At 37.5% G+C, this 21,212-nt stretch overlaps 1 protein-coding gene across 7 annotated transcripts in view; it reads left to right on the forward strand.

Moving 5' to 3' along the window:
* The window catches only part of SESTD1 (SEC14 and spectrin domain containing 1), a 150,943-nt gene that overhangs the window by 49,804 nt on the left and 79,927 nt on the right, over positions 1-21,212 (forward strand). For all 7 annotated transcript variants that reach the window (XM_074399402.1, XM_074399401.1, XM_074399397.1 and 4 more), the window contains 2 exons: positions 9,718-9,797; positions 15,359-15,467. In XM_074399402.1, the coding sequence (XP_074255503.1) occupies positions 9,718-9,797; positions 15,359-15,467 (189 nt within the window). The remainder of the gene's footprint in view (positions 1-9,717; positions 9,798-15,358; positions 15,468-21,212) is intronic.

Below are 21,212 nucleotides of genomic sequence, written 5' to 3' on the forward strand. Positions count from 1 at the left end.
AACTGCAGTGATTCTTACTGGCCATCTAAGTCTAGCCACCCAGTGGGGTGACCAGGCTCCAGGCTGGTGCTGGGGAATATCTGCAGAGTCCTGTGATGAGATCTGTTTCCAGGTCTCCCTGCTCTGGTTACCAACATCTGCTCTGGTGGAGGTGGCAGGGGAGTGAAGTGGACCTTGGGCGTCCTTGATTTTAGTTTTGTTTGGTGCTTGTTTTCTCGAATATTGGTTATGCTGGCAGTGAAGTTGTCATGTGAACAGAATCGGGACTTCTGTTTAGCCAGGTATAGCAGGTGGTAGAATTAGCTGTTTTCTTCTTCTTTGGAGCAGGGTTATTCTGTTGAGTTACTGATGGCTTGAATTGGTTGGCCTTCAGCCAGGAGGTGGCACTTTCAAGAGAGTGCCAGCTGCAGTGGTAGAAGGTAGATATAATCTTGCCCCACATTGACCAGATGAGTACTATGGCTTCTCTGGTGTTGATTGCAGCCTTAGAGCTCCCAAGAGCTTTGTGTTTTGTCTTTGGCTACCAGGGCAGATTGAGAAAAACCATCAGGTCAGGCAGGATTAGATGAGTCTGAGCTCTGACTCTCTTTGTGCAGGGGTTGCTGTGGTGGCTTTGGAGGATGGTGGGTGGTTCTCAGGCCAATGGAGTTATGTTCCAGGGGGATTATGGCTGCCTCTGCTGTGTCATATAGATTGCTAGGGAGATGGGGAAAAGCCAGCAGTGACAGGCCTCACCCAGCTCCCATATAGCCAGCAAGGCCAGTCTCACTTCCAGCTTACCCCTACCAACCATACTTTGTATCCAGACAGCCAAAGAGCAGGGCTGAGATTTTGCCCCCAGGTACAAGCCTTCATGTTGAGAAAACAAGCAGGGCTCTCCGGTCTCTTGCCTGCCTGCCTGCCTGCCTACCTGCCTACCTGCTTACCTGCATGGTCGGCTATGGATTTTGTGCTTGTATCTGCACTTCTTATCTGCCCCTGCTCCCTGGATTCTGCTCAGGAAAGTTCGTGCTTAGTTGAAATTACTACTGAGTTCAGCTAGTAGTGTCCTTCACACTGTGGCTCCTCCCCAATTTCATCAGCTGCCTTACCTTCCCTAAGGGACCTCTGTGAGATGAGGTCAGTAATGGCTTCCCTGGGCTTGTGCTGGGGACCGGGAGTACCTACAGGGCTCTTCCAACTGCTTCTTTTTTTATATTTCATTCAGCTTCCTATATCCATTTCAGCTCTAGGTAAGGTTAAATTCTCCTCCCATGATCTCAATTTTTGCGTTCCCCAGTGGGGATGTGTGTTCAGAGGCTGACTTTTCCCCTTCTCACACTTTGGTGAATCACAGTTTTTCAGCTGTCTTGAGGTGTTTGCAGCAGCAAGCCACTTCTTTCGAAGGGTCTGCAAATTCTTTGGTTTTCCTGGTACCGTCTTGTGGTGGTTCTTGGAACAAAGTTTCACAATGTGAGTCTCCAGATGCTGTTCTGTCTGTCCAAGCAGGAGCTGCACATTAGTCCTGTCTCCTATCTGATATTTTTCACCTTTTATATTATTTAACATTTTACTGGGGAGATGGTGGTGGTATTGGTTGTATTTTGCAAGATTTTTTCTTTATTTTGTATATTTTGTACATTATTTAATTTTTTCCCTTAGATATTAAAATAATGAGAAAGAAGAAAGTTTTTGTTTTTTAAATGACTGTGCTAAACACTTGAAAAACTGGAGCAAATAACTTTTGAAAAATTAAATTTAATTTGACCTAGTGGTATAGTAATAATTATTTTTCATGACCCATCTCTTTTGTGACAACAGTGAAAGAAATTGATGGAAAGGAGACTCTAGAAGGGAGGAAGATACAGAGTAAATACAATTGTTTTTATCTTTTGACTGCTTTACTTTTTATCTGTTAGTTCATTTGATCTCTTGGCTCATATACCCACAAAACTATATTTCTCTTTAGTATTACTTTAAACTACATTTTCATCAGTTTCAAGATATTCTTAAAATAAAACAATATTAAAAAGCTGTTTAATTTTTTAAAACCCAGTATTTTACCATATAAAATATGGGTAAAACCCAGTATTTTACCATAACTGAAGTGGTTGTGTAAAATATATGAAAGTTTGAATAAAGTACCCATCTCTCAGGAGATAGTGGTGAATGGAAGACTGTTTCTGGATATTATAGTTTGCCAAAGTAAATCTGGACCAAGAGACTAAAACCATTTTCCTTTTCCTTTTTAGGGATATGGAGAATGCAGTTGTGAAAAGCTAAATTTGAGCACTTGTTGGCATAAAATCAATAATTTGATTGGGAAAGCTTCAATAATGTTAATAGATTTCACTCCAAGGGTCACCTGCATCATTTCTTATGCCTTGGGGGATCTTAGGTATTCTAGGTATTCCTATTTCTTGGATGCTGTTTAATTAGATTTGACTATGGCAAGGGTTAAAATTGAGGGGCAGTTTTATTCAAAATAAATGGCAACAGAGTTAAAAAAAAAAAAGCTTTAAGTAATTAGAGAGAGTCTACTAAACTCTGAATTTTAGTTTTGCTTCTGGTACCAACTTTCTCCACTAATTAAAAGAGGAGCCTATTTTAGCTAACTTAAGCAGAAAAGGGATTTATTTTGCAATTTACAGAATTGATGAGAAGGATGGAGAAGTAAGTTCAAAAAACAGGAAGGAATTAAAGGCAGCTGAGAATTTCTCTGCTCATAAACCATAAGGAAAATCTGGTTAGGAAGCCAGTTCTGTCTCTGTGACTATTGTCTCTGTATCTACATTTCTCCCTCAAGTTTGGCATTTTTTTCTGTGGTAGCATCCCATGGACAGCCCAGATCACTAGTTCTCTTGTTTCTAGCTTTCAGGAGTCCCTGAGGTCAAAACTGCTTTTTATAATTCTTAGGTTTTATTTTATTTTTTGCTCTGTTTACTGTGTTGACGTTTGTGCTGATGGTGTAAAAGCACTGGTAAGAAAAAGTGCTGGTGCCTTAGCATGAATCAAGGCATTGGCATGTCTGTATGTATGTTAACCTAAAAGAAACAAGCTGAGGCACCATTAATATAAGTAGAGAGGTTTTTTGTTGTTGTTGTTGTTGTTTGTTTGTTTTTTGTTTTTTTCCTGCTAAGCTCGAGGGCTGCAACCTGGCAGCACAGATTCAAATTATCCTGAACATGCACTTTAATTAGTAGCAGTTAAAAGTGGATTTTTAAAGGCAAACAAAAGTTGTTTATCAGGAATTCTCATCAGTTCACAGAAATAACATGGATTAGTGATTGGCTATACATTGTTAAGCTGTAGAGTGTGGGTTATAATGTCCAGTGGGGCATTATTAGGTTTATTTATAGCTATTTTTGACAATAGCAAGCATTTTCAGGAGATGAAAACACGCTCAAAATGGGGAGTAGGATATGATTGTGGTCTCCTTTTAGTGTCTCTCTTGGTCTGGTAATTAAAGACTTGCATTCCTCAGATAAAAGTTCTTTCTTTTTTCATCTACACACACACACACACACACACACACACTTTTACTGACAGTATTTCTCTTATCAAATGTGTGGGATTTTTCTTTGCACCAATCAATCCTCCAGCTCTCCAGACACCAACTGGGTGTCATACAATCCAATTCAATTATAGCAGTATGTATCTGGAGTTATTAAATCCAGAGTCTAAGGGATCAGTCCCTCAAGACTGTCCTCACTTTACTTATTTGTTTCTTTTTGTTTTTTATAGACAAGGATCTTGCTATGTTGCCCAGCCTGGACTCAAACTCTGTGGCTCAAGTGATCTTCCCACCATAGCCTCCTGAGTAGCTGGGACCACAGGCTCAGGCTGTCTTCACTTTAAGTGCCATTTCTGGGCTGTCCTCATTTTAGATGCCAGGCACAAGTATTGGGTCCACAGATTACCCACACTTGTGTCTGACTTGGCTATAAATCAAGGTTCTTATCATACCCAATCCCTTCAGGTTTGAGAATTCACTAAAACAGCTCTAAAGGAAGACAATTTACTTATGATTACTGTATTGTTATAAAGGTTACAACTCAGGAACAGCCAACATAAGAGATGTATAGGGCAAGATATTGGGGGAGGAGGCACGTGGACCTTTTGTGCCCTCTCTGCATGTGCCACTCTTCCAGCATTTTGATGTGTTCACCCACCTGAAAGCTCTCTGAACTGTTCTCCTCCCCTGCCTTTTTAAAAAATAGAATGGGGTTCTTGCCATGTTGCCCAAGTTGATCTTGAACTCCTGGGTGTTGTGGATTCTATTGCCTGGGGCAGCTTTGCAGGTTTTAAAGGGATTTACCAAGGAATTTGTAGGTAAAGAAAGGCAAATTTATTAGAGAAAGCATGAAAATACGCTGCAAGGTTGCAGTGGGTAGCACACAGAGAAAGCGTTGTCTGCCAAGAGGCGGGGACTAGAGGGAAGTTGTATAGTCATGTTGCAAGGAGGCTATCTGCGGAACAAGGTCATTGTGCCTGCAGGTTGTTTGTGATTAGCCATCTGTCAGAACAGTTGTTCATTGTTCCCCATCTGGGATCACCCCTTCCTCATTGTTGCTGACTTATCAGGACTTCACATCTCCCCCACTCGCTGTGACAGAACAGCAGTGACAAATCTTTGGCGGTGGGGTGGAGGTCTCATCTTCCAGCCACTTCCTGGCATGCCTAGGGCATGGAGTGGACCCTGCCTATGGTTGTTGGTTTGTCAGGAGACTCTATGGGTTTCAGATTGTGGGACTTAGGATATTGGATCTTTTTGGAGGAAGGGGCTCATCAGAGAGAGGGGAGTATATGAAGGTGAAACTGGTGTCCGGCTGAATCCAGGGGAGATTTGTAAAGGTAGCAGGCATCATTGAGAAGAGACTGATCCAAATCACAGCATCATCCTGAAAGTGAAACTTAAATTCTAGAAGATAATATTTTGTTTTTTTAAGTTAATGTTGGCCAAAAAGAGAGACAAAAACCTTTTGCTTTTTGGCGTTTTTTTTTTTTTTTAATTGGAAGCCCATTTAGATAACCTGAAAGTTAAATTTGATGAAAAAGTGTTTGAATTTAATTAAAAACAGAAAATGTGTGTTCAGCAGGGGAGTATGTGACTCTTAGGAACAGCATAAGTTGTTTCTTTGATTACATTGAGACTTTAGACATATTAAGAGAAGCCAGGGGTCCAGAATAAAGTTATGTTGGAGGAAAACATTGCTTAATTTTTTTGACCTTAAAGTTGAAATAGTTTAGCATTAGGCCATAGTAACAGTTAGAATTGGAGGAAAATCTGACAGGAGCTGACAAAAACAGGAGAGTGTTATTATATTAGGCCTTCTTTAGGGGAGAAAAAGCAGAAAGCAGCGAGACACAGCAAAGGTTAAACTGAGATGATTCTGAGAAACTTTTAAAATAAACGTTATAAAATTAAAAGTAAAACTTCTTGCAGTTTTATTAAGAACAGATTAATACCTTAAGAAAACCTTGTTTTAACATAGGGGGAGCAATGTTACAAAAACTATCCTAAATCCCTTTCAGTTATAACCAACTTAATCACATACAAAATTTCTTTCATAAATTCTCCTTCACAAACCTTCTTATGACCTATACAGACTTATTTTTGACATGCTTGAACTTTGTGACTTAACCATTCTTCTTTCTTAAACCAGTCATTTTACTTTAGAACAAAACTTTACCATACAAGATTTTTTTCTCATATAAAATCTTTTTTTGAATATAACCTTCCTTTCCCAAAGTACCTTTTTACATTTATAACTTTCTTTCATGTCTCTCTTATTCCCTCATACCTTTTACCTTGTTTTTATATATAACTTTTAAGTAACCTTTGAATTAAACAAAAATTATTTTCCTTTTGTTAGGAAGTTAAGGTTTGTACTGCATGTTGGTGTGTGAGTTTTGTGGAGGGAGGGAGTACATGAGGAGGTCATCTACATACTGTAGAAGTTATCCCCACTTAAGAGATTGTTGTTAGGTTTCTTGCTAGGGCTTGTTTGAATGAGTGTGGGCTATATTTTAAAACCCTGAAATAGGACTATCTAGGTTGAAGTTTCTATGTAGTCCATTTTCACACCGCTATAAAGAAATACCCAAGACTGGGTAATTTCTAAACAAAGTAGGTTTAATCGACTCGCAGTTCTGCATGGCTGGGGAGGCCTCAGGAAACTTACCATCGTGGTGGAAGAGGAAGCAGTCACCTTCTGCACAGGGTGGCAGGAGAGAGAAATAAGGAGGGCAGGAGAAACTGCTGTTTATAAAACCATTAGATCTCGTGAGAACTCACTATCACAAGAACAGCATGGGGGAAACCGCCCCCTTGATCTAATAACTTTCGTCACTCTACATGTGCAGATTACAATTCTCATCCTCAAAACATGGGGGTTACAATTTCAGATGAGATTCGGATGGGGACACAGAGCCAAACCATATCCAGTGGCCTGTCCTTCTGCACCGAGGATACTTACTTGGAGAGGTGTCCTTAGGACAATCTCGAATGGGCTGGAGGCTTCTAAGGCAGCCAACAGTTAATCCTGTCTCTTGTCCTTGCATTTTTCTTTCTCTGTAGCTCTGTCCCCCTTATTCTGTTCCCAATTATTGAAGAACTTGAAGGCTGTGTTCAGCAATGTTAGGAAAGAAGTTTGTGGTCTCTAATCTAGCTTTTAGAGTTCATGTCTAATGTCTGAGGATGCCTGGCTGATATACAGCAAAGATGATGAGGGCTTCTGGGCTCTTGGGGTTCATATTAGTATATTTTCTCATAGCTTCAGCCTGCCTGGAATAAAATACGTCTGAGTTTTCATTTGACCCCTGTCTTATTTCTCTTAGTTGGTCATAATTTACAGGTTTTATATAGCCGTTTTTATGCCCTCAATCAGCTAAGTGATCATGTGATTATAATGTTCCCTGCTGTGGGCTCCCTCTTGATAACCCCACCTAGGATCAGTGGCAGGTGCTGCAGCTTTCCCTGGGCCAAACTCCTAGGGGCTTGGGGTATGCACCTCATCTGCCCACCTTTGAGCCAGAGACCAAATGTGAGATTTTTTCTCATGGGTGCAACAAGAGGTGAAAGTAATATACATGTCCTGCCAAGTGAGGTAGAAGGAAGCAGTAGTCCTTTACATTCCTTCATGAAGCCAGAAAGGCCCCAACTGAAAGAGCCAAGCTTAGTTTTTATTTAGGAAAGATTAGACACTGGAAAAGGGACATGGACTCTAATGGTTCCTGGATCCCCATTTGCCACGTCCTGGAGCAGCAAAACTTTTTCTGGGGCTGAAATGGGATCATAAGTGGCCTGTGACCTAGTATGAGAAGGGGAGAAGGGTCCCTGATAAAGAAGCACTGGAAAACAACATCGAAGTTTGGGATGTTGAGGGGAAGGTGAAGGAGAGGGAGCAGGCGGAGTAGGTGTGATTGAATGTGAAGGTAGTTTGTTAGGAGAAGAAGGTCTGGTCTCAACCCATCCAGCTAGCTGGAGAGAACGGAAGCGAGAAAAAGAAAGTCCATCCATAATGTCAGAAGAGTCAGTGGGGCCAGATAATAAAGCTGTGCACATTCAGGAAGTTTGGTGGAGATCAGGATCCCGAGAGAGAGAGAGAGAGTCATGAAAGCCTGGACATAGGAACTTCAGACCATTTAGAAGAGTTGCAACAGAAAATGGCAAGCTGTAAAATAGTACTGGGGGCAAGGGTCCCACCTGGAGGCCAGGGGGATTCCTGATCTGAAAGTTTATAAGGTGGCCATGTTATATTACACAAGAAAATTAAACTTTCTCTTTGAGAGTCTGAGGGTCAAATTTATCCCAGTATTTTAGGATGCAACCCAGAGTTGAGTCTGAAGGAATAGATGGGGCTTGTCCCGTGGTGGGACTGGAAAACAACAAGCTGCTTGGCGCTAATAAATAATAGTACCCACCTCGTAGAACTGTTATGAAGTCTAAATAAGATAATAAAAAGAGATTGTTTAGAACAGTGCATAGTTTATAATAAATACCTAGTCAATTATTATTATCATCCCTTATCAAACTTTCAAATCAGGTCTTCAACAAGCTGGTCACAAGACAGAACATCTAGGACGTGAATCCAGGCTGTCTGGGTTCTTGTATAACTGGATAACAACTCATCAGAAAAAGCTATTGATCTGAAAACATGAAGTGCTACTAGTTTTAGATTAAAGATATAAAATGTGAGCTTTTTCCCTCCTACTTCCTACTAGTCTATTTTCTGGAGTAATATAGAACAAACTTAATAAACAAATTGCAAATACTCAAGGGAACTTGAATAAATCATCTGGTTGGACAGTTTGTTTTCTTTGAAGACAAATACAAATGGTCATGGTGTTTTTTAAAATTGTATACACAAAAGCTATAAAATTATGTACTGATTTATTTAGTCTTGCTTAATTACCCATTATCTGATCAGTGTTAAAACTTCATCTTTTTTTCCTTAACATCTATTTTTTTGATTTTTAAAGATTTTTTTTTTTTTTTTTTTTTTTTTTTTTTGCAGGGCAGGGCTTTTTATTAAGTTTTTAGCTATAGCTGGTAGCACAGCCTGAAGAGCTTGAAGTGGGATAGGTTCATAGCAGGTGTTTGCCAAATAAGTAATGTACTCATGCAAAGAGTCATATTTTCTGCTCTGCTAGAAACTGTCTTCAAGAGAATATGCTTTTATTAAATAGATAAAATTTCACAGTGTATTCCAAGGAACTGCTCTGTGTTGTGATGGTGGGTGGGTGTGAGATGGAACAGGGGAGGAAGGGATACAATGTGATGGAGAATACTCTCTCAGATACGAAACTAAGTATACAAGGATAATAGAATTGAATCCAATTTTGTTGTTGTTTTGTTTGAAAGGTTCTATTCTCCTCAAAATCAAAGTTTGATAGTATACTGGACTGGCCAAGTCTGAATGCCTGCTATGGCAAAACCTCCATTTAAGGGAAACTGTCTTGCCTTTAGCCCTTGCTATAAGGGTAGTTCCTTTTTGTATTTGGCTATAACCCCTGGCTATGGCTGAGTAGACCCTGGAAGACTGAAGCAAAAAATAGAGAATTGTGGCCTGGTATAAAAAGATTAACTGCCCTAATCAAAATTGTCCCTGGAAAATTAAAAACTGTAAAATGTAGAAAGATGGAGGCAGTTAACAATGAGGGCAAAAAACTGAAACAATGTATTAGAAAATATAGTGAGATAAACAGGATAAGATGTGTTATCATATGTTATAGGGGTGTAAAAATATGAGAAATTAAAGCCGTTTAATAGTGAAATGGAAAGAATCAGATGTTTGATATTAAGCTTTATAATTAATAAGGAAAGCAATAGATTGACTGCCTGTTTGATTGATTCATTTGTTATTCAACAGATTATTTTTTTAGTTGTGTTATGTACCAGGCAGTGTTTTAGCCCAAGAGTATTACTCTGAGAGTTAAGCCAGTGATCCTCAACCACTTGTGATTTTGCCTACTAGAGGATATTTGGCCATGTCGGAGACATTTTGGTTGTCACAGCTGGGAAAGGGAGGTGGTATTGGCTTTTAGTGAGTAGAGGCCAGGGATGTTGCAAACTATTCTACAATACACAGGATAACTCCCTACAAAAATAGAATTATCTCGCTCGGAATGTCAGTAGTTCTCAGGTTTACAAACTCTGGGATAAACCAACATTAGGATGTAGTTCCTGGAATAATTGTTAGCTTATAGTTGACATTTAACTTTCTGTGTTTTCAGAATTAAGGAAGTTCACTGGAGCAAAATGGAGGCCTCTGTAATATTACCCATTCTGAAGAAAAAACTAGCCTTCCTTTCAGGTATGTTTTCTTCTTAAAATTTGAAGTGTTTGATATACAAACTTTTTAATAGTTTTTTCTTTGATAAGTATGACAAATGTATTTTTTTTAAATGACAGTTTTGTTTAAAAGGTATTTTTAAGACATCTTTAAATCAGAGTGGAGAACTAGGAGAGCTAACTCTGTACTGTACTCTTGGCAGTCCAATTTATTTTTCTAATTTCAGTTTTTTTAGATTCGGCGGTACATGTATCTGTCTGTTGCATGGGTCTATTACATGATACTAAGGTTTGCGGTACAGTGGAGTCCTATCACCATCACCCAGGTAGTGACCATAGTACCTAGTAGGTAGTTTTTCAGCCCTTTCCCCCTTCTCTCCCTTTCCTGGAGTAGTCTTCAGTGTCTGTTGCACCCATCTTTATGTCCACATGTGCTCAATATTTCATTCCCACTTATAAATGAAAATGTGTAGTATTTGGTTTTCTGTTTCTGTGTCACTATTCAGTTAGGATGATGGCCTCTAGCTGCATCCATGTTGTGGTGAAGGACGTGATTTCCATGTTTTTTTATGGCTGTGTAGTACTCTATCATGTACATGTACCATGTTTTCTTTATCCATTCCACTGTTGATGGGCACCTAGGTTGATTCCATATCTTTGCTATTGTAAATAGTGCCATAGGGAACATTTGAATGCATGTGTGTTTTTGATAGAGCAATTTATTTTCCACTGGATATATACCCAGTAATGGGATTGCTGGATTGAATGGTAGCAATCTCATTACTAGGTATATACCTACAAGAAAACACATTATTTTATAGATTTCTCTTTTTTAAGTTCTCTGAGATATCTCCAAACAGCTTTCTCCAGTGACTGAACCCTAATTTACATGACCACCAACGATGCATAAGCACTTCCTTTTCTCTGAAGCCTCACCAGCATCTGTTATTTTTTGACTTTTTAATAATAGACATTCTGAATGATATGAGATGATACTTTGTTGCCAGTTTGATTTGCATTCCGGTAATTATTTGTGATATACGTGTTTGTTGGCCACTTGTATGTCCTCTTTTGAGAAATGTCTGTTCATATTCTTTGTCCACTTTTTAATGGGGCTATTTATTTTTTTCTTGTTGAATTAAGTTCCTTAGGGATTCTGGATATTAGGCCTTTGATGGAAGCATAGTTTGTGACTATTTTCTCCTATTTTGTAGGTTGTCTGTTTATTTTGTTGATAGTTTCTTTTGTTGTGCAGAAGCTCTTTAGTTTAATTATGTCCTACTTTTCAATTTCTGTTTTTGTTGCTGTTACTTTTGAGGATTTAGTCATACATTTTTTGCTAAGGTTGATATCAAGAATTGTATTTCCTAGGTTTTCTTCTAGGATTTTTATAGTTTTAGGTTTTATGTTTAAGTCTTTAATTCATCTTGAGTTAATTTTTGTGTATGGTGAAAGATATGGTCCAGTTTTATTCCTTTGCACATGGTTAGCAAGTTATCCCAGCTCCATTTATTGAATAGGGAGTTCTTTCCCCATTGCATGTTTTTTGAAGATCAGATGGCTGTAGCTGTGTGACTTTATTTCTGGATTCTCTCTATTCTGTTCCATTGGTCCATCTGTCTGTTTCTGTACCAGTGTCATGCTGTTTTGTTACTGTAGCCTTATAGTGTAGGTTGAAGTCAGGCAATTTAATACCTCTGGGTTTGTTCTTTTCGTTTAGAATTGCTTTGGCTATTTAGGCTCTTTTTTGGCTCCATATGAACTTTTGAATAGTTTTTTCTATTCTATGAAAATTGACATTGGTAGTTTGATGGGAAAAGCATTAAAATTGTAGATTGCTTTGAGTAGTATGGCCATTTTAACAATGTTGACTCTTTTAATCCATGACGATGGAATGTTTTTTCATTACTTTATTATTTCTTTCAGCAGTGTATTTTAGCTTTCCTTGTAGATATATTTTACCTCCTTGCTTAGGTGCATATTTTAGGTATTTTTTGTGGCTGTTATAAATGGGGATATGTTCTTTATTTGGCTCTCAGCTTGAGTGTCACTGGTGTTTAGAAATGCAACTTATTTTTGCATATTGATTTTTTTTTACCCTGAAATGTTACTAATGTCATTTATCAGTTCTAGAAGCCTTTTGGTGGAGGCTTTAGAGTTTTCTAGGTATAGAAACATAAAGTCAGCAAAGAGAGATAATTTGACTCCCTTGTTTTCTATTTCTTTGCCTTTTATTTCTTTTTCTTGCCAGATAGCTCTTGCTAGGAATTCTAGTGCTATATTGAATACAAGTGGTGAGAGTAGGTATCCTTGTTTTGTTCCAATTCTTAAGGGGAATACTTCTAGCATTTGCCTATTTAGCATGATGTTGGCTGTGGATTTGTCTATAGATAGCTTTTATTATTTTGAGCTGTGTTTTTTCAGTGCATAGGTTCTTAAGGGTTTTTATCATGAAAGGATGTTGGATTTTATGGAAGGCTTTTTCTGCATCTATTGAGATGATCATATGGTTTTTGTTTTTAATTCTCTTTATGTGGTGAATCACGTATATTGATTTGTGCATGTTGAACCAATCTTGCATCCCAGGAATAAAGCTTACTTGAATGTGGTGAATTAACTTTTTGATGTGCTGCCAGATTCTGTTTGCTAGTATTTCCTTGAGGATTTTTACATTTCTGTTCATCAGGGATATTAGCCTTTAGTTTTCTTTTTTGTTGTTGTGACTTCACCAGGTTTTGGTGTCAGGATGATGCTGGCTTCACACAAGAAGGGATCCCTCCTCTTTAATTTTTTTGGAATAATTTCAATAGGGTTGGTACCACCTCTTCTCTGTGTGTCTGCTAGTATTTGGCTGTGAATCCATCTGGGTCAGGACTTTGCTTGGTTGGTAGATTTTTAAATGACCAATTCAGTTTTATAACTCAATATTGGGCTGTTGAGGGCTTTAATTTCTTTATGATTCAATCTTGGGAGAGTCTGTGTTTCTAGGAATTTGTCCATTTCTCCAGAGTTTCTAGTTTGTGTGCGCAGAAGTCTTTCGTATTTCTGTGAGATCACTTGTAACGTCACCTTTGTCATTTCTAATTGTCCTTATTTGGATCTCCTCTTTTTTTTTCCTTTGTTAATCTAGCTAGTGGTCTATTGAGTCTGTTGATCTTGTTTATCATTTTAAACTTTTGGTTTCGTTAGTCTGAGTGGGAGCAGTGGTATGGTTCATTGGGTGTAGTGATTTCTGGAGTTTGGATCTTTGAGTAAATTTCTACATGCTCTGCCAATTCAGAGTTATTTGGACTGTATTATCTTGCTTTCTCTCTGTTATTCTCCTTTATGTCCCTTCCTAATCGCCTTGATAATACAATGTCCTTTTTTCGAAATATGTTGTGTCTCTGTGTAAATTGACATGTTTTCCTAGTGTGTATTATAAATGACAAAATAATTGAATTCCACTACTATTATCGTTTTCTTAGTTAATATGTTTTCTTCTTTCTTAATACTTCTTCTCTCATTGTTTGATATATATGTCTTCTCCATTCGTTTCTGATATGAATGATGACGTTGTAAATATTCTTTTTTTTTATTTGTAGCTTTGTGCATTTTTCTTTTTTTTAAATTTTATACCTAGAAAGCTTTGTGTATTTTGTATGAGTTTAGCAGTATACCTTTTTATAAGTAGAAGTGGTATAAAAAGAATATGCATTTAAATTTGTGTTAGATTTTGTAGATTGAAACTCCAAGAAGATTGTTTCACTCTCTATTTTTCCCAATGGTGTATGAAAATGCCCGTGTTCTCACACTCTTCAATAGTGAACATTATTATTCTCTTATAATCTTTACCATGACATTTTTGCATCTTGTGACACTTGTCTTTGTGTAGCATTTCACCCTTTTGACCATAACTGTCTTGAAAGTCTTTTTCCTGTTGGCTTTCACCCCTTTTGTACTTTTACACTGGTGATTGTTTTATTGTCCCTGAGTGAAAGCTGAGGGAATAGAGTTAAATATAGCCCTGAATGTTAGATTTATCTTCTAAAAACAATTCCTCAGTGAGTCAGGGTGCCATGGGCCAGGTGTGAACCTCTTTTTGGGCTTGAGTTAATGCATGGATAAAGCTTACCATTGAAGAGTAAATGAAAGACTTCTTAGCCTATTCCTATTAACTTCCTCTTGTGACCATTGATTATTTAAGCCAGTAGTTTTCTATGTTTTTAGTAGTAGAGAAAATCTTTCCAAACCAACAGAGTCATTTGGGGGATGCAGTTTGAAAACCACTTGTGTTAATCCATTTTTTTTTTTGAAAATTGAAACTTATATTCTGAACACAAAATATGCAATTGAAGTCATATTGACTGATCAGTCAGTTGAATCATCTCCAATGAATATTTGTTGACATTAAACAAAATGGTTGGATAGCAGTAATGGTTGACTTAATGGAGGACAGAAGTTCATATGTTATGAATTGCATTTGTGTCACTAATATGAGTCTTTTTCTTCACACCTTTCAGTTTTTAGTGATAGATGTCTGTTGATCATATGGAATTGTTTCTTTCAGTATTTGCTGCTTTTTAAGATTCTAAAATGACCTCAAACGTCAATTTGGTCAGAAGATGGGCTTCAATATGAAAATCAAACATGTAGCAAACTTTCAAAGACATGATGTGGGAATAAAATTATTTAAAAGTTATATTATTAACACTTATGGCACACTGAAGGGGACTTAAATGTACATGAAATGTAACTGTACTCTACTGCCTTGATTTGAGGCTTCAATATCCAGGTCCCATGCACTCTTCTCAGCTGGGCAAGGATTTAACTTTACTGTCTTATGAACAGTATATGCCTATCTGACCTTTGTGAGTTAACTCAGATCATTCCTCATCACAGAATACTCCTTTCACTTGGCTTACAAATTCTACCCATTTTTCTTTCTTTCTTTTCTTTTTCTTCCTTCCCTCTTTCCTTTTCCCTTTCTTTTCCCTTCCTTTTTCCCTCCCCTCTTCTCCCTCGTCCCCTCCCCTCCCTTCCTCTTCCCTCCCCCTGAGTCTTAGGCCTATAGGCACGCCAGTATGCCCAACTCCATTTTTATCAAGTCATAACTTTTTAATGAAACTTTCCACATTTACTGCAGCTCTTAATCATTTTCTAAATCCCTTTTTATAATACTTTATAATATATCTTATACAACATAACAAATTCAGGTTTCTTATGACTTAAATCTTTTCTTCCTAGGTTGATTATAAATTTATTTTATTTTACTTGCAAATACTTACTGTGCTGGGCACACAAGAGGTGTTTAAAGAATTGATTACATTAAGAAGCACACTAAATGGAAGAAATTTAAATAAAGTGATATTTACTGTGTTTGGGTGAAGATTTCATGGGTGAATTTTTTTCCTTTTAATTTTTTCTAAATTTTCTATACTTCTCCTTTATTATCATAAACATTTACAATCTATAAGTAGCCATTAGATATTTTCCAAATTATGTATTAAACTTATTGTTTTAGTAAGATTGGATTCAAATATATATTATTCGGATTATGGCTTAGTATGCATTACATGTTAAACTGAAATCTTTTTTTAATAGGAGGAAAGGACAGACGGAGTGGCCTCATTTTGACAATTCCATTATGCCTGGAGCAGACAAATATGGATGAGCTGAGTGTCACCTTAGACTACCTACTCAGCATTCCAAGGTGACTCTAAAGGTGTCTTTTCTTAAACCTCAGTATGTTTTCGTTTAGTTGCTCATGATTCCTTCTATTGTTGAAATATGCTTTGCTATCTTATCTGCTTTAATTCATAGTGAAATTATAATTATAGATTCTAAACTCAATGACTTACAACACCATTGCAGATAAAATGCTTATTTATGCTCTTGATGAATTTAATGACATACAGATTTCCAAAATGTATGTATTGTCAACTTTTTAGGAACACAGTAACTAAGCATCTGTATCATGTAACTTTAGAAAAATTAGAGAATTTAATCAATAGAAAGCATCTTTATTTAGGTAAATTATCTCACTATATTGATATAAATACGTCTGCAGGTTTTAATGTATTGAGGGAATAAAGACTATTAGGAGTTAATTTTTGTTTGAAAAATGTAAAAAATGTTTCTTTATATTTTAATCAAAGGTCCTTGAATTTTAATTTTCACATTTCTTCAGTGGAGACAAACTTAAACATCTTTATTTTCCTGAGCCTACCCATCATTTCAACAACAAAAATAAAGCTTCCTTCCCATCTGCTTCTCTTGTAATTGGTACTGGGTACAGCCGTGACTGCATGTTAGTCATCTGGAAATTTTTTTCAAAATTATGATGTTGGGGGCTTCACTTCCAGAGATTCAGATCCATTAGTTCTAGGGAAGCCTGCTTATAAGAATTTGTAAGAAGTCTTTTAAGCTTCCTATGTATTTCTAATGTACAACCAGATTTGTAAACCACAACAATTAAGCATGTGAATGAGGGCAGGTTTCTGTGTGTGTGTGTGTTTGTACAGTGTAGAGGTAGAAAAAGGAACAAGACTATCTCATATACTGCTCTTAAGTTCTTGCTAGTGAATTTTAAACGTTTTAGAGTAAACAGTTCTTCATGTTTTTCTTATATTTGCATTTTATTGACATACTAGCTTTTTTTCAATTAAAATAACCTTGCAGAGTATGGGGTTAAAATAACTGATTTTAATCACACCTGCATCCAATAGTGTTGTATAATTTAATGATTCGGTTGCTGTTTATTTTTTTAATATTGTGGAAATAGAGATCTTCATGTGAACATTTTCAATTTTTTCACTTTCTGGGGGTGTAAATTATCAGAACCTGTAGTTAGTGCATTAGTATTGAATAATCTTGCTAATCCCCTGAGCTGTGGATTGCTAACCTGTTCACCATTAGATAACAAACTGCTTTTTAGGTAACTGTGACTAGCCAGACTTGTAGCTTACAAATTATGAAAAGATTATTCATAGATGGATTCATAGAAGGTTAAATATGTAAAGTACCAACTGAACCAACTGCTTTATTTTGTAGTTGAGGAAATTGAAACTCAGAGGTAATGGTTACTTGCCCAAGATCACATAACCAGTGAGTCACAGAGCTGGAATGAGCGTCTACAATTCCTGACACCAATTTAGAGCCTTTTTGTACTTCAAATGAATAAAATTGAGTGTAGTTGCATCTCATGTGAAGTCCAGAGCTGAGTGAGGTTCAGATGAAAAGCAAAACTTACTAATTGTCAGAGTTACTTTTGAAAAATGCCTGATGGTGGATCAGAGACTGTGTTATCTTTCCATGAACATCTTAGGTTTTCCTTCAACATTGGAGCATGTTATACTGAATTCCAGAAGTCATAGTTGGCTTGTGATTAGGTTTGTCTTAAGAAAATGCATGTTTGTATGTACTGGGATCACATTCAATTCAGCAGGATGCTCTCCCTGTCAGAGGCACTGGGTAACTGAGGCAGGCTAAAGGACCAGCAGATTCATTCACAACTCCAGGCTCATGTTCACCCTGGCACAGCAAGCAGGAAATACAGTGGCAGGCTATACTATTTAAATTTTCTCTCTCTTTGTCATATAAATATATGTATGATGTTCCTCCAGTATAAATGATGAATCAGTTTCTGCATATCTGCACATACCTGCCAACCAGCAGAGAAGGTGTAAGTTGAAGCAAGATGAAAGAACTTATTCCTAGCAAAGCAAAATAGATACCTGGATACTTTGTTTTCTTAATTGTTTTGCAAAAGTTTGGCCTTCTCAAATATTCATGAAAACTCTATCCTTCTGCTTTCTTGAATTAGCTTCCCATAATTTTGGCATTAATAAACGTGGCTGTCAGCTTTTTCTCAGTACTTGCCATTTTCTTAGAGAGCTAAGGTGTTTTTGATCTCTCCATTGCGATGCTAGAGAGCAGCTAACTAGATGTTTGATCTTAAAACCAATGGTTTTCATTCAGAATTTCCACCACTCAAGTGCTTTTAAAATGTAACCCTCCCAACATTTTATTAAAATGCTCATATATACAAAATAGGTTAAGGAATTATACAGTGAACACCCGTATGTCCACCACTTAGAAAATCTAAAACTAACATTGCACTTTATCGCGTTAACGCCCATGTTTCACCTCTCTTTTTGTCCTAGGAATGTTTTTAAATGACCCTGCCAGATCAGGTCCAGCATGTGTCTAGAAAGGTTTTTTCATTTCTAGTATGTTTACATTCTTGTGTGTCCTGCTTTTGTCTCCCAGTATCCAGCTGTTAATGTTTAACTCCTTCCAGCTGTGAACTGCAGACATCTCCAGCAGTATAGCTAGCTAATGTGGCCTCTTCCTAATAGGAGATGTCCAAAATTGATTTTTTTGTGCAATGGCTATCTTAATGTTTTAAATATAACTTTTAAAAATTGATGCAAAAATAAAAAGAAATAACTCCGTTTCTTACTTAGACTTTGTGCTTATTTTTAATGATCACAGGGACAAGGTGTGATATATAGCTGTTTTAAATGGTTAACCTAGCTCAGTTGAGAATAGAGGCATTTCTTGATTCTTTTCTACACAGGTTGGCCCTAAGTTTGTTCTGTGTTTCAGATACTGAGTGTACAGTATTTTGGATATTCATGAGTGCTATGAAAACAAAGCATGGAAGGAGTGAGCAGAGTGATAGAGTGGTGATACTTTACAAAATAAGATGATATTTTACCAGAGATGATTAAAAGGAGGGACAGACCCTGCAGAATATAATCAAAGATCATTGAAGACAGTGAGCATTAAGTGCAAAGGCCCTGAGGCAGGAGCAGGCTTAACATGTTTTGAGAACATTAAGGAGGCTAGTGTGGCTGGAACAGTTTGAGAGAAGAACACAGTGCTGGGAGGGCAGTCAGAGTCAGCAGTCAGGTCATGGAAGACCACGTAGGCCGTGGTAAGGGCATCAATTATGAATGAGATGGAAAGCCATTGTCATGTTTGACTGAGGAGTGATGTGATGTGAAGTGATGTGAGTTATCTAACATTATTAAAGGCCCTCCATATTTACAGTATAGTGCTAGAAGCTGCCAAGACATTTGTAAGATAACATTCTTGCTTTTTGGAAGCATATTATCTAATGAAGATGAATTATAAACAAGTAATTATTTAAAAAGCGTAAGTGAAATTAGTGCCATTATGTAAGTATCAGCAGAGTTCTATGAGTGGAAGAGAAGAAGCCTTTAGTTGTAATCGAAGAAATGAGTTAAGAGCTACAGGATATTGGTCCCAGGAAATTCACTAACATTCTCTTCTATGTCAAAAGTGAGTGGACTGTTTAGACAGCCTCATGTCTATATAGCTATTTTAACTCAGCTACATCACCCTTAAAAGGCTTAGCTGGACTAGGAACTAGAAGACTAGGTCTTAGATTTTTTTTAAAATTACTGTTCTTAAAATACAGTTATAAACCTGCTAACAGTGGGTATAGGAATTTATTATTAATGGCTCTCAGGTCCTACAACAGGCTCTATATAAAAGTATATAACATGCTTCTAAATTAACTATGTTGTTAAAAGCAGTTTAAGCCATCATTCCACTTACAGGGATGAAGTAAAAAACAAAACTATTTCCTTTCAAGTACTTGAAGGCCACTTGGTCTGGCAACTTTGAAATAGTTATCTTTGGATTCTGTGTATTTTCATTATCTATCTTAGTAAAATGTGAGAAAATGACAGGGTTAAGTGTGTTTCTAAGTACTCTGAAAGATAAATTTAGAGTATTTTATTCCTTTAAGATCACTACAGATGATATTGGCAAGCTTCATTACTTTCTTAGTATTAATGTACAGATTAATTTATAGTATGCTTTGAAATATAAATATACTGCTTGTATAAAATGTATTTAACAAAATGGCTGTGTAACCTGCAACTCAGGGATAGTACCACGTTATGAGAATGGCACATTTCTCTTGGTGGGCCCTCTCTTGGATAGCTGTGTCTTAGCTCTCCTTCCTGCAAATTTGCATAAGGCATTGGTAGAATCTCTGTGTTGTTGTGGCTTCTCCAGACCACTCAACAGCCAGCTACCCTGCCTAGCTGATCTCTTTTGGGCTTGTATCCTCTCCTAAGTCATGGCAGTCTTCTTAGATGTCTTGTTGGTGGAGAATTCCAGGAATCTCCTCGTTACCTGACCCCACAGATAGTAATTAGATGAAAGGTTTGCCTTTTTTCCACAAGTCTTTTTATTTTTAAAAAGATAGAGACGGAGTTGGCCGGACATGGTGGCTCATGCCTGTAATCCCAATACTTTGGGAGGCCAGGGTGGGCAGATCACTAGGTCAGGAGTTTGAGACTAGCCTGGCTAACATGGTGAAGCCTGTCTCTACTAAAAACACAAAAATTAGCCGGACATGGTGGTGTGTGCCTGTAATCCCAGCTACTTGGGAGGCTGATGCAGGAGGATTACTTGAACCCAGGAAGTGGAGGTTGCAGTGAGCCAAGATCACATCCCAGCACTCCAGCCTGGGTGACAGAGCAAGACTCTGTCTTGGAAAAAAAAAAAAGAGATGGAGACTTGCTGTGTTGCTCGGGCTGGTCTCAAACTCCTGGGCTCAAGTCATCATCTTGCCTTAGTCTCCCAAAATGCTGGGATTAGAGATGTGAACCAGCTTACCTGGTCCCCTCTGCAAGTCTTTTATTTTCTTTTGCTAACCCACAAGTGATCACTGTATTGCCTTACCTTTAATTTTTCCCAAAGAATGTTTAGTGGATCCTTTATTTGTGCAAATAAAAAAATAGAGTACTTGGCCAGGCATGGTGGCTCAGGGGGGCAGATCACGAGATCAAGAGATTGAGACCATCCTGGCAACATGGTGAAACCCTGTCTGTACTAAAAATACAAAAATTAGCTGGATGTGGTGGCATGCGCTTGTAGTCCCAGCTACTTGGGAGGCTGAGGCAGGAGAATTGCTTGAACCCAGGAGGCAGAGGTTGCAGTGAGCCGAGATTGCACCACTGCACTCCAGCCTGGCACCTGGCAACAGAGAGAGAGACTGTCTCAAAAAAAAAAAAAAAAAGTACTTAAAGTATTTTATTGGGATGTAATCCACATATCATAAAAATCATCCTTTTAAAGTATACAATTTGTTGATTTTTAGTATATTCACAGGTTGTGCATCCATTATGCTATCTAATATAAGAGCATTTTTATCAGCCCAAAATAAACCTTGTTCCCATTGGTAGTCACTAGTCACTCTCCATTCTCCCCTCCTAACGCTTGTCAACCGCTAATCTGCTTTCTGTCTCTGGATTTGCCTATTCTGGACATTTCATATAAATGGAATAATACAAAGTATGTCCTTTTGTGTCTGGTTTCCTTTACTTACCATAATGTTTTCAAGGTTTAGCCATGTCGTAGCATCTGTCAGTACTTCATTCTTTTTTTATGGCTGAATAATGTCTCATTGTTTGGT

The sequence above is a fragment of the Saimiri boliviensis genome, chromosome 5 (genome assembly GCF_048565385.1).
Source record: "Saimiri boliviensis isolate mSaiBol1 chromosome 5, mSaiBol1.pri, whole genome shotgun sequence".
NCBI classification, from domain to species: Eukaryota; Metazoa; Chordata; class Mammalia; order Primates; family Cebidae; genus Saimiri; species Saimiri boliviensis.